The following is a 12,790-nucleotide window of genomic DNA, read 5'->3' on the forward strand; positions in this document are numbered from 1 at the left end:
GATTTTTATAACTCTACTGTATTAGAAAGTGGAAATTTATATGGAGTCAAATAATGAAATACATACACACTGACATGTCTCTGTGTGTATACAGAAAAAAATTTGCACATCTTGCTTGACCGATTAAGTTAGTGGACTAGAATTAAGTTATGTACAAGTGAGTGTATGTTTCCCTGCTGAAAAAAAAAATCCATCTACCAGCTGGTCAAACTGGTATTCAATGTTCCCCCCTTGCACCATGATTATACAGTAGATACTGTACAGATGCTACATCATAGACAAGTAGTTCTTTTCTTTTCTTTTTTCTAAATACATGATTTAAAAATCAGTTTCAACAAATAATACATGAATCACACAAACATGACTCAAAACCTGGGAAAGATGGTCTACCAGTTTGACCAGCTCAGTGTGCGTTTGGGCAACTGGTAGCTAGTCCAAGCTGACCAAGACCAAGTTGTTTGTTTGTTTTTTTGTTCATTTGTTTATTAAGTGTTAGAGATAGATTTTTTTGTTTTTTACGCCTTTCATTAAGATAAAGGCATGTAAGTACAAAAGTTTTGAGACTTGCTCAAATATTTCCACATAACTTTTACAAAATCTGCTGCTTCAGTGATTTAAAATATTTTTGTCAGACGTTTCTGTAGTACACTGAAGTATAATCACAAGCATTACATAAGTGTCAAAGGCTTTTATTTAAAGTTACATTAGGATACTTAGTTATGACTTTTGCCGTATGGCCAGGTGCTTCTTCATGTTGGAAAAGGCATTGGCTTCTCAGCTAAGGGAGTGGGCACACTTACAATTTTGCCTTAGAACACAGCAATGAATAAAGAACGGTACAAAAACATCCTCAGAGAGCAACTGCTGCCATCCATCCAAGAACAGTTTGGTGATGAAGAATGCCTTTTCCAAGCATGATGGAGCACCTTGAGTACCATAGGGCAAAAGTGTAACTGAGTGTCTTGGGGAACACAGCATCAAAACTTTGAGTTTAACTCCCCCGACCTTAATCATTGAGAGCTAAACCCATAAATTCTGACAAACTACAAACATTGATTGATTATTTAGAATGGGCTGCATTCAGTCAGGATGTGCCCCAGAAGTTGAAAAAGATAATTTTTCTAACCCTTAATCTAATTGTCAATAAAAGCCTTATGAAGTGTTTGTAATTCAGTACAGCAGAGTAACATCTGACACAAAGATCTAAAAACACCAAAGCAGCAGACTTTTTATAAAAAAAATAAATTAAAAAAAAGTTCTCTAAACTTTTGGCACCCGCTGTGGACACTTCAAGTCGCTCCAAGTGCGCAAAGCGCGCGCAGCACGTACTGCACGGTTTTACGCGTAATCCTGTATTATAATCAGTAGACGTAGTTAATGCACATTGCAACCTAAACGGAAGGAGATTTCCGGTGCAAAACAGTAGATACGAGGTCCTCTACGGTGAGTCGAACAGCTGTAATTACTGTAACACGCGTAATACTGTTGGAGGGTGATTTTTAAAACGTGAACAGATTATTTGTGTTTTTTATTCCGATAAACATGAAAGTGGCACGAGGAGGAAAGAACATGCACATCTTCTAACGCGTTCAAAGCTCGTGAAGCATTCAATAATCACTTAGACAACCATGCCGTTTAAGTATCATCATACAGGAACAATAATAATAATAATAATAAATCGTGCTTCCATACCTGATCTGGGTCTCTGTGCGCCTCGCGGATTTCACATGGCTCCTTCATTTAGCACACAATGAAATTGGGGTCGTGAAACGTGAAATGTCGCTTACAGAAAGTTTTCAAAGAGACCCAGAGTCCCCGGTAAAAAAAAAAAAAAAAAATGCGCCGCAAGTCCTGACAGGTACAGTACAGTCGCTGCCCTCCATAAACACAACCCAGGCTGCTGCCCATTCGTCTATCTAGACAAGTCCTTTATTTCCCCCCCAGACGAACCCGTGGAGAAGTGGTAAAGTTCATTTCCATCATTCCTTCATTCTTTATTCTAGATTTGGTCCTATAATTTCCGTTTTTCTGGGTACACGCGCGAGGCAGGCGCGCGCGTTTCGGCACCCGAACGCACAGAACATTCTGGGCATCTCCCGCGTGTCACCGTGCCACTGGGTCCGCGCGCGTGCTCGATTTGAGCTGGACTGAGGGTTCACCCCTGGAAGACGGACGTCTCGAGCCGCTCAGATGCGCGCAGGATTCTTGGGAATATCGCTGCTGTTCCTCGGATTGGTGACGCGTGCGCGCGCCGAGGTGAGAAGTGTAATACTGTACTGTATGAATAGAGCGGGTTCAGCTGGGGTTCTGACAGGGTGTTATGTAAGAGCTACACGGGGTCGACTCGGTGTTTTCATTTTCCATTGAAACATATTTGACACTGAATTTTCCTCATTAAATATGTCATTGCAAGGTTGTGGCACTAGTGGTGGCACTGGTGGTTAGTACAGTCGCCTTGCACCTTCAGGATCTGGGTTCGAGTTAGGGTTCAGCTTGGGAATTCTGTGTGCATGGGGATGGCATGTTCTCCCTGTGGGTTTTCTTAGTGTGTGAATGAGCGCGCGCGTGTGTGTGTGCCCTGCGATGGACTGGCACCCCATCCAGGGTGTACCCCAAGTCTTCTAGGATAGGCTCCAGCCCCCCATCAACCATGTCAACACTTTTGTTCCTGTTGACTAAACTGGTGTTACTCAGTTAGAGTTGTTGTCTTATTGCTCTAACATAGTTTGCAGTTTGGATCAGAGCTGCAGCAAGAGTCAGTTACAACCATTTTTTTCTGAATAATCCTCCTTCCTCATGATGCATCAGTGCATCAATCAGTTTGGTACCCCCAGATCATGATGCTGCCACCCCCATGCTTTACAAACAGAACACTTCTGTATAAAAATCATTTTCTCCGTTCCTTAACAGTATCCTCATGGTACCTTCATTTGTTTGGAACTTGCTCCATGACCCGAGGTATAAACATGTTCTCGAGCCAGTTAATTAAAAAAAAATCTCTAGTGGTTATAATGAGAACCTAAAGTTATGCAACCAAACCTATAAAACAGTGTGACATTACTGAAAGAATAAACAACCAGGTGTGCATATTTGATATAAAAAAATGCATTCATGTTCTGTGCTCGAAACATCATTCCTTCCCTTGAGTATTCCTTCATACTCTTACTGCGACAGCGAATCAGCTGTTTTATGTTTACTCTGGTTCGTTGATAAGTTTTTCACATTGGTTTCATTTCATTCATCTAAGAAATGTTAAGGAAAAAAAATTATATACACCTAGAGTTACATATCGAAAGAAGAAAGAATGAGAGAAACAAGCAGGAGACACGATTTAACCCATCAATCATCCTCATGCCTGACTGTTTCGGGGGGTGATTTGTTGGAAGGCACGTCTTGTCTTCACTTACGCTTCCTGAGCACGACAGACTACAGATACAAGTCATAAAACATTCACAGGCACCACTTCAAACAGCCGAGCGTGCTGCAGATGACACGGACGTCTGTTTTTTGCAGTTGTAGGAAAACCATTGTGTGCATTTCATCCCGGTCGATGCCTCCCGGGCTCTTCTGTAATGCACTTAACCTTAATATAATCTCTGAACTGTTATTAAAGTGCAGGATATTTATTGCTGATGTTTGGCAGTGCTATCTGTGAATGCTGTGACCCCTATTAACCTTTTAATGCATTCCTTAGCATGGTATTATACCCCACCCACACACCTGACTCTCCAAAATCACATTTGGCATTTGGCAGATGGTTGAGATAACTCTCAAACTTTCAATTTAGGCTGTAACCTGGCATGGATTTTCTTTAACCCCCTACTTTTTTTCCTGGTAATCATTTAAACCCTTATCCCAGGCATGACCCGTGTGATTTTAACCTCGGTTCAGCTCATTGTTTCGCTCTGGCTGTTGACTTTAAGGTGTTTTTCTTTCTGCGTGAATTATTCGTTGACAAAGGTCTGACCGAGTCCTGCCATGCCAAGCATGCAGGAAGTTGAAGTCGATGGGAGCCGGCGGTGTTATTGGTGTACCCACGGTAACGTAGGAGTTTGTATGCGATGCTGGGAAGGCATGTGACTCCATCCACCTCACGCACTCTCAAGCTTTGTCTCACTCCATCTGTCTGAAGATTAGCATGGTTTGTTTATAAACATGAATATCAGGAGGTATTAAAAAGACATGGCGATGGAAAAGACGGTCAAATTGCAGCTCTATCGGTTCAAAAGTGAAGAACAGTATTTTTGGATGTATATGTTTACTCCTTGGCCCCTCCTCCTGTCTGTGCGGATGATTTGATTTGATTTTTTAGTTTTTATTTATTTTTAGAAAGTTCTCTGTGGGTGTTCGAACAATTAATTTTAATTCATAGTTTTTATCATAAAAATTTACATTTATCATAAAAATGTCATATTTTAGCACTAGACCATAAAACAGCCACAGAGCAGACATATAACTCAAGCGAAAATGTTGCAGTTTTACACAGAGGTGAAAGGTCTCTAAGACAGCAGTCTCTTAAAATCTACTATGAAAAATTCATTGCTTTGGTTTTGGTAAAGAAAAAAAAAGGCCGTTCTCAGTAAAATCGTTCCCCCTATCGTCATATAATGATTTTAAACTCCAACAACTGCGTCTCTATCTGTGGACAGCATCTAAAGAAGTGAAATTGGCCAGAAGGAAAGGCTGATCTTTTTTGTCCACTGTCTACCAGGGCAACCTTAGGCAATAGTAAGTGTTTATGAGTTCATGTATGAATAAGGGAGTGGAGTATTGTCAGGTACTACTATGTTTAATTGCTTTTTTGTTGCTATTATATAAAGTAAGAATACCTGCTAATATACTGTACCCTTCAGTCCATCCATCCATCTACTGTAGGAACTTCTGTAGTCCAATTAGTGCCCGTTGAGGCCAATGGTTATGACCATTGTATTTATTCCCATTTTATGACCATAGTAGGACCTCCAGTCAACATTCACACATGCAGTCACACACTACTGGCAATTTGGGAACGCCGATTAGCCTAATCCTCACGTCATTGGACTGTGGGAGGAAAACCAGAGAACATGCAAACTCCATGCACACAGATCTAAGATGGGAATCGAACCCGGACCCTTGAGGTGCAAGGCAACAGTGCCATCCACCGTGCCACCACATCCTTAATTAATAAATGGAATAATTACATACAGTGTATCGAGCAGAACGTGGGGTCCAAACTTCACTGCCTCAAGTTTTTTAGGCATCATTATTTCTAATAAATTAATCTAGATTAGCACAAAGAATCAGTTTACCAATTTTCATCTTGATATCATTCACCTTTTCTGAGATTTGAATTGAGCCATACTCTACAGTATATGCATGACCACAGCCAAAACATCTCTGGAATCTTCTCAAAAATTTCCAATGTTTATGTAAACTGTAAATCCATGTGATCGTTGGATGCATCATCATAAAAAAAAAAAAAAAAAAATATATATATATATATATATATATATATATGATTCTTTTACATTATGCCAGAAGAAGAAACAATGCATAGTCATTTTGATTGTTGTTGGACATTTGTTCACTCGCAGTGGCCATACAGTAAGTACAGGACAATGCCAATGTACGCCCTCTTAATCTTTCAGTTTGGGCTTGGCTTGTTGACCACCACTGAGCAGCTTGAGTGTCTTAATGAGGCCGTCCCAACTGGTGTGTGCACGGCTTGTAAGGCATGAACCCAGATGTTAAGCCCACTAGGTCTAGCTCACACACATGCTATCAATACCCACTCCAAAATTCTCTGCTGAGGTCCTGGTTTGAGGTGATCCTGGACGGCACTGCTGCATCTGTGGTTGGGTCTAAAATTCTAGCACGTAGTTGGGTCCAGCATAGGGATTAGACTTAAAATGCTACACATTAGACATACAGACATAAATGTGACTCAGGGGCGAGCTCATGATGTTTAGGGGTTGATGGGTAATGGAGTTCAAGTTTGTTCTATTGATGATAACTGAAACGGTACCCATGTCTTCAGTTCTGTTTTATATTCTGGAAAATACAATATGGAAGTTTATTTGCTTAGCCTTATGGACAATGTTGGTTAAATAATACTGTAAACCCCCCCCCCCCCCCCCCCCCGCCCCCCGAAAAAAAAAAACAGTAATAATTGCTTAAACCATTAGTCGACTATCCACGAGAGCAGTAGAATGCAGCGTTAGCAGAAAGACTGAATATGTTACGAGTGCTGTAGCTCCAGGCTAGTGTTAACCCAATAAAAGATGACATGTATTATTGCTTATGGATATAAGCAAACGCTAAAGTTTTTTTTTCTTTCTTTCTTTTTTTGATTATCAATTGCGTGTCAAGGGAAGTGTGCGTACACGTCTGAATGAGAATCTTTTTTCGTCAGTACTTGTCAAGTGCAGGAATTTGCCAAGCATAATTAGTGCTTCCCTTTTTTCCGTGCACAACATAAGATGCATTGATGGACAAATAACTCCTGTTTGAGTGAGCACATATTTTATACATCATGCAGTTCCAACATTCAATCGGAGATAGAAATTGTTTAACTTTTTAACTTAGCAACACCGCCAAGGAGCTTGTAATAAACACATTATTAATGACTCTCAGGGGAAACGTTTATACATTGTTTGCAAAGGAAAGATTTCAACCTGGTGTCATTTATAAAATATGTTGTTATTAAAAACAACTTGAATAGACAATAATAATAGAAATAAATTATATGTATACTGTATAAATATAGTGTGTATCTATATGTATTGTTATGATTTTACAAAATTATTACTATAAAACTCAGCAGGATGAATGGAGTGGATGGATGTTGATGGAGTTTGTGTGTGTGTGTGTGTGTGTGTGTGTGTGTGTGTGTGTGTTTCTACTAAGTACCTGTATATTATGAATGTGTGTAATGCTTGAGTGTGTGGAATGCAGCATGTGTGTGTGTGTGTGTGTGTGTGTGTGTGTTTATCTCTCCAAACATGACTAGACCTGAATTGACCTGATACTTTAAATGCATTTATTTATGCGGCAAAAAACCCTATATTCTTACTTAAAAAAAATAATAATAATAATTACAAGTGGGGTCTGTTTGTGATCAACAAATATCGGTAGCAGCATTTGTTCGCTGTGTATCCGTGTGACACCGGCAACAGAATGCACGTCATACTGTAGCTTGTAAGAACCCATCATGTTTCTCTTGTTGCTTGTTTCCGGTTCCTGTTCTGACTGTAGTAGTGGGTTTAAATGTGCAGCTCTAATTAAACCCTCGGCTGCTCGTTATGGTGAAGCGTTTCTCTAGAGTTCTATATCTGACTGCAGTTGTGTTTATAAGTAAAAGGGGTGGAACTGAGACTTTCATCACGTCAGCTGGTCTGGGAGCGGTTAGCGCATGTAGGTGAAAGTGTGCTGTGGTGCTGAAAGGCATTCGGTGAAGTGATAATCATTGTTATGATTATGGTTATGATTATGCTTTTCATTCTGAGGGTTATTATACCATGTAATGTTTATTTTCCTTTCATACTACCACATTTTAGGAGTATGTAAAAAATGAACATCAGAGGTTTTCACCGATGCAAAATAATAATAAAAAAATAAAAAATAAACTCACCCTTGGGTATACACAAGTGTGATCAGAAACTAAATACTAATAAACTGGTGAGAGGATCGTGGACAGATAAAGCTCATCCATGCCCAATGATCAAAGTTGAGGGGATCTGATCGTACAAAATCGGCAAAAAAGACAATGCTGGATGTGAAAGAACACAGAACACAACCCACCCTGCATGGGCACAGCAGGCAAAGTGCCCAAGTCAACAGACCAGGCCTGGAAATCCTCCAAAACCCAATCCGATTGAAGAGCAAGGAACACCCTTCCCATGTACCTTCATGATTTGTAAAGACTCGAGTCCTGACCTCGCATGCACAGGGAAACCCAAACAACCGACGGGAACAAAGACGCGGTACTGTACAGATCAGGCTCAGAAAAAAACACAAAAAAATGCAAACAACATGGCAGACAATGTCCTCCTCTGTTACTCTCTGCGGCGTTCCTCGTTGCTATCGCACGTTTCAGTTAAGTGCGATAACGCACATCTGGGGCCTGTCCCAATCAGCTCACGTGCCCTTCAGATACAGGGAACTCTGGGGCGCTTTTGCTAAGGCTGAAGGTCCTAGAAATGAACTTGTCAGAACGAATGTCAACTGTGATCCTAATCTCTAGATTGTTCCAGATCACAAATGAACAAAATGCACGTGCATGTGCGTCTTTGTGTGTGTTTGTGTGTGTGTGTGTGTGTGTGTGTGTGTGTGTGTGTGTGTGCTTTGCGGTAGAAGATCCAGAGCAGTTTGACTGGTTGTGTCTCTTTTTTTTTATTATTATTATCTACTTTACTTCAGATTTGCTAATTTATTCATTATGGAATAATATTTATAAAAATGTTTTCTTGTTTTTTTTCTTAGGAATGTAAAAATACTGTGAAGCACAGTTGCAGCTGTGATGGCGTCAAAGGTGAAAGGGTAAGTATTATAAATACAGCTTTAAAGCATTTTTTTATGCTTAAGCTAAAAATTATATTACTATTTATACTGCAAACCCTTCTTTTATTTTATTTTATTGGGACAATGCATAATTCGATATATACAAGTCCACATGTACACTAATTCACTTTTGTAATTAAATATCACTACTATTAATACCTGAAAACTTACATGTTTTTAGAGTCAAGTTACACAGTACTTTAACTTTAAAATACAAAGAAATAAAATTTTGTATCTGGGACATATCTGTTTATAACATCACTTTTACCCCTCATTTTGATTTTATTTATGGTGCAAGTTAAACTTCAGGCAGATATCTAAGTATTGCAAAAGCTTCATTAAATTCCGTCCAGCGGACAGGGTTAAGGCACTGAGTTCGGTAACTATAAGGTGGCAGTTCGATCCCCAGCTCCACCAGGTTGCCATTGTTGGGCCCTCGAGCAAGGCCCTCAACCCTATCTGCTCCAGGGGCGGTGCATGACAGTATATGTGACAAATAAATACAGCTGTTCTGTGAAGCCTTCAGAGGTTTGTAAGAGAACATTAGTAAACAAATAGCATCATGTAGCCCAAGGAACACACCAGACAGATCAGGGGTAAAATTGTGGAGAAGTTTAAAGCAGGGTTAGGTTATAAAAACATCTCCTGGATATTATATCTCCTGGAGCACTAGTCAATCCTTCATCCAAAAATGAAAAGAGAATTGCACAACTGCAATCCTACCAAGGCATGGCCGTCCACCTAAACTGACAGGCCGAGCAAGGAGAGTATTAATCAGAGAAACAGCCAAGAGGCCGATTGTAACTTAGAAGGAGCTGCCACAGCTCAGGTAGAACAACTACAGTATTAGTCGTGCACTCCACAAATCTGAACTTTATGGAATAGTGGCGAGAAGAAAGCCATTGTTAGAAGAAAGCCATAAGAAGTCCCATTTGCAGTTTGAGACAAGTCAGGTGGGGGGTACAGCAAACATGTTAAAGAAGGTGCTCTGATTAGCTAAGAACACATCACTCTGAACACATCATCCCCACCTTGAAACATGGTGTCGGCGGCATCATGTTGTGTAGATGCTTTTCTTAAGGGAAGCTGGTCAGCTGGTAAAAGTCTGCGAAAGACTTGAGGCTGGGGCGAAGGTTTATCTTCCAGCAGGACAACCACCACAGCCAGAGCTACAGTACAATGGAATGGTTTAGATCCAGTCATGGCCAAGTTCAGACCTAAATCTAATTAAAAATTGCCGTTCACAAATGCGCTACATCCTGACTGAGCTTGAGCTATTTTTGCGAAGAAGAATGGGCAAAAATGTTACTTTCTAGATGTGCAAAGTTGAAAGACTTGCAGTTGTAATTGCAGGGAAAGGGTTCAAATTCCCGGCCAGAATCGACTTCCGTCTCTGTGTGCATGGAGTTTGCATGTTCTCCCCTTGCTTGCTTGGGTTTCCTCCGGGTATTCCGGTTTCCTCCCACAATCCAAAGATATGCAGGTTAGGCTAATTGGCGTTCCCAAAACGTAGTGTGTGAGTGTGTGTGTGTGTATGTGTGTGTGTGCCCTGCGATGGATTTGCACTAGGGCTGAAACGATTCCTCGAGTAACTCGATAAAATCTTCTGCCTCTAAGCTTTTTTAAATAATTTTTTTGAAAGCTTGAAGCTTTCGAAAGGCTTTAAAATAAGAATGTATGGCACTTTAATGCACTTAATTCATCTCAGTCAACTTTAAGCTATTTCTTGTATTGCGAAAAAATGACAATGTTTATTTTTAGTAAAATGCTGTATGCATTATTTAAAAAAGTAGATTTTTCTAAAAAGAAAACCAATTTTTGTTTCTTTTATATATTTTACATTGCTGTTTAAGCAAGCAAAAGTACATTTTATCCCATTACGCGATTAATCGATTAAATTTTTGGTAGATTACTCGATTACTCGATCAGAGGGGGGAAATGGACATTTTACCTGTTTATCAGCGGAGACTGTGTGGAGAAGGTTCCATACCTCCGCTTTTTGGGAGTACATGTTGAGGAGGATCTGAGCTGGGGGGGTAAACACATCCTAGATGCTGAAAAGGGCCCAGCAATGACTGCATTCCCTCACAATGCTCAGGAAGAACAACATCTCTCAGAGACTTCTGGTGTCTTTTTATCTGTGCTCCATTGAGAGCATACTGACATACTGACATACTGCATACTGCATATGTGTGTGGTACAGCAGCCGCACTGTGGCCCAGAGAACGGCACTGCAGAGGGTCATTACAACTGCCCAGAAGATTGTCGTCTGCCCCCTCAGCAACCTGGAAAACTTACACAAGTCCCGCTGCCTTAAACTTGCCAATAAAATTGTAAAGGACAACTTACACCCGGGACATCAACTGTTTTATCTACTGCCGTCTGGCAGACGGTATAAAACATTAAAAACTAGAACCAGTAGATATAAAAACAGTTTTTATCCCAGTGCGATAAGAGAACTGAATGCTGCTATAAAAAAGGTTCAAACAATGTGCAATAAGATTAAACTATTTATGCATCTGCAATTAATGCAATTTATGCAAAAAGATCGTGCAATAACGGAATGTACGCTTTGTGGGAGTGTGTGTGTGTGTGTGTGTGTGTGAGCGTGATTATGTTTCAAGGTTGCATTGAGGGATGGCACTTTAAATTTCGTTGTACTTGTTGCAATGACAATAAAGCCTATTCTATTCTATTCTATTCTATTCTACTAAAATATTCGTTAGCCACAGCCCTAATTGGCACCCTGTCCAGGGTGTACCCTGCCAGGTGCCCTAAGCCTCCTGGGATAGGCTCCAGGTCCTCGTGACTCTGAATAAATAAAATAGAGCCTGGATAAAGCGGTGTAGAAGATGAGTGAGTGAGTGAGTGAGTGATATTCTGGAAAAGAAACTGGTCATACAGCACCCTTAAAACTTTACCTGCCTCTAATTCTGTGCAATGTTGCCCTCTAGTGTTTGTCTAAATAACTTTAATGGGAGCACCGCTTCCCATATCGTGCCTGGAGGTTGGCTGGTTCTGCAGATTTGGTCCTGTGATGAACCAGCGCCCCAGCCAGGGTGTGTTCCTGTGATTGTACAGTGATCCTCGGATTGGTTTTGAATTCCAGGCAATATGAAGCAGTTACTGAAGATGAATGATTGAATTGTTCGAGAATAGATTTTTCGAAGAATGTGTTCATGATCCGACATGCCTAGGATTTGGGATTAATAACCGTCTATAGTTATGGTTAACTAGACTACAACGCCTGTGTTTGCGTTGCAATGAAAGGACTAAAAGCAGGTCAAAGAGTCAATGGTGAATCTGACAGCAGATTATAGTGACCTTTTGAGTGAAAAGAATGAGGAGCTCTTGACAGTCATCTGCAAAAGAGCACCAGTCTCTACAGTATCTACATCTGGATCTGGCCTGCACCACTGCATGACCTCGCCATGAGCTGACACTCGTGTCTGTGCCGTGTGGGTGGCCTCCTGTCCTGGTTAAAGCCTTAGAGGCCACCCAGGTGCCTGGAGGTATTTGATGGACTGGATTAGAACACCGACATCAGATAATACGTCATGCTTTTTTTTTTTTTTTCCAACAGGAGTCACACACCTGTAGCTCTGTATGTAGCCATGTGTGTCTGTGCGCCCAGAATTCTGTAAGCCTGGTTTTTGTCAATGAATGATTCAAATCAGCCTGTTCACCTGAATCCTGTGGAGATGTGTGGTGTTTAACCTTTTATCCACTAACATTTATGAACACACACACACACACACACACACATACTCACGCACACTAGTAATTCCTTAAAAGCATCTAAATAGTTTTCTTAGAAAATAACGATATAGGTTATTTTTGTACAGATGTGTCATCAAAAACTTAGACCCCAGATCAAACCAGGGTTTTATTGAACTTACTTTGACTTCAGAACTGGTTTCTATTAAACAACCATTTAAATATACAAAGTCGTATCAAAAAGTTTCAAAATTATGCCTTTTTTGGTTGTGGAAGTGAAAGGCTCTGCCACTGTGAAGACTGTTGCTCCATCTCAGGGTCGTACCCGTACACCCAAGTGTCATCACCGGTAATGAGCTTCGGGTCATCCACGACATGCTAATGGAGTTCTTGGCAGACTGTGACGCAATGTTCCTCCTCCTTCCTTCTGTTTTGGATTGTTCTCTAACGATCATCACGCACAAGATTTCAGGGGTTGAGCTCATTGAAGGTCTTCCTGATCGCTCATCATCCTCCACTGATGTTCTTCCGCTCT

The 12,790-nt window shown here is 40.6% G+C and overlaps 2 protein-coding genes across 2 annotated transcripts in view; one reads left to right on the top strand and one right to left on the bottom strand.

Annotated features, from left to right (window-relative positions):
• The window catches only part of col4a4 (collagen, type IV, alpha 4), a 64,168-nt gene extending 62,386 nt beyond the window's left edge, over positions 1-1,782 (bottom strand). Inside the window, exon 1 of the mRNA XM_053506871.1 lies at positions 1,693-1,782. The gene's annotated coding sequence lies outside the window, so the exon portion shown is untranslated. The remainder of the gene's footprint in view (positions 1-1,692) is intronic.
• Positions 1,783-1,933: 151 nt separating this feature from the next.
• The window catches only part of col4a3 (collagen, type IV, alpha 3), a 44,927-nt gene continuing 34,070 nt past the window's right edge, over positions 1,934-12,790 (top strand). Inside the window, exons 1-2 of the mRNA XM_053507152.1 lie at positions 1,934-2,256; positions 8,461-8,517. Coding sequence (XP_053363127.1) covers positions 2,191-2,256; positions 8,461-8,517 — 123 coding nt within the window. The 5' untranslated portion in view covers positions 1,934-2,190. The remainder of the gene's footprint in view (positions 2,257-8,460; positions 8,518-12,790) is intronic.

Source organism: Clarias gariepinus, chromosome 11 (genome assembly GCF_024256425.1).
Source record: "Clarias gariepinus isolate MV-2021 ecotype Netherlands chromosome 11, CGAR_prim_01v2, whole genome shotgun sequence".
In the NCBI taxonomy this organism is placed as follows: domain Eukaryota; kingdom Metazoa; phylum Chordata; class Actinopteri; order Siluriformes; family Clariidae; genus Clarias; species Clarias gariepinus.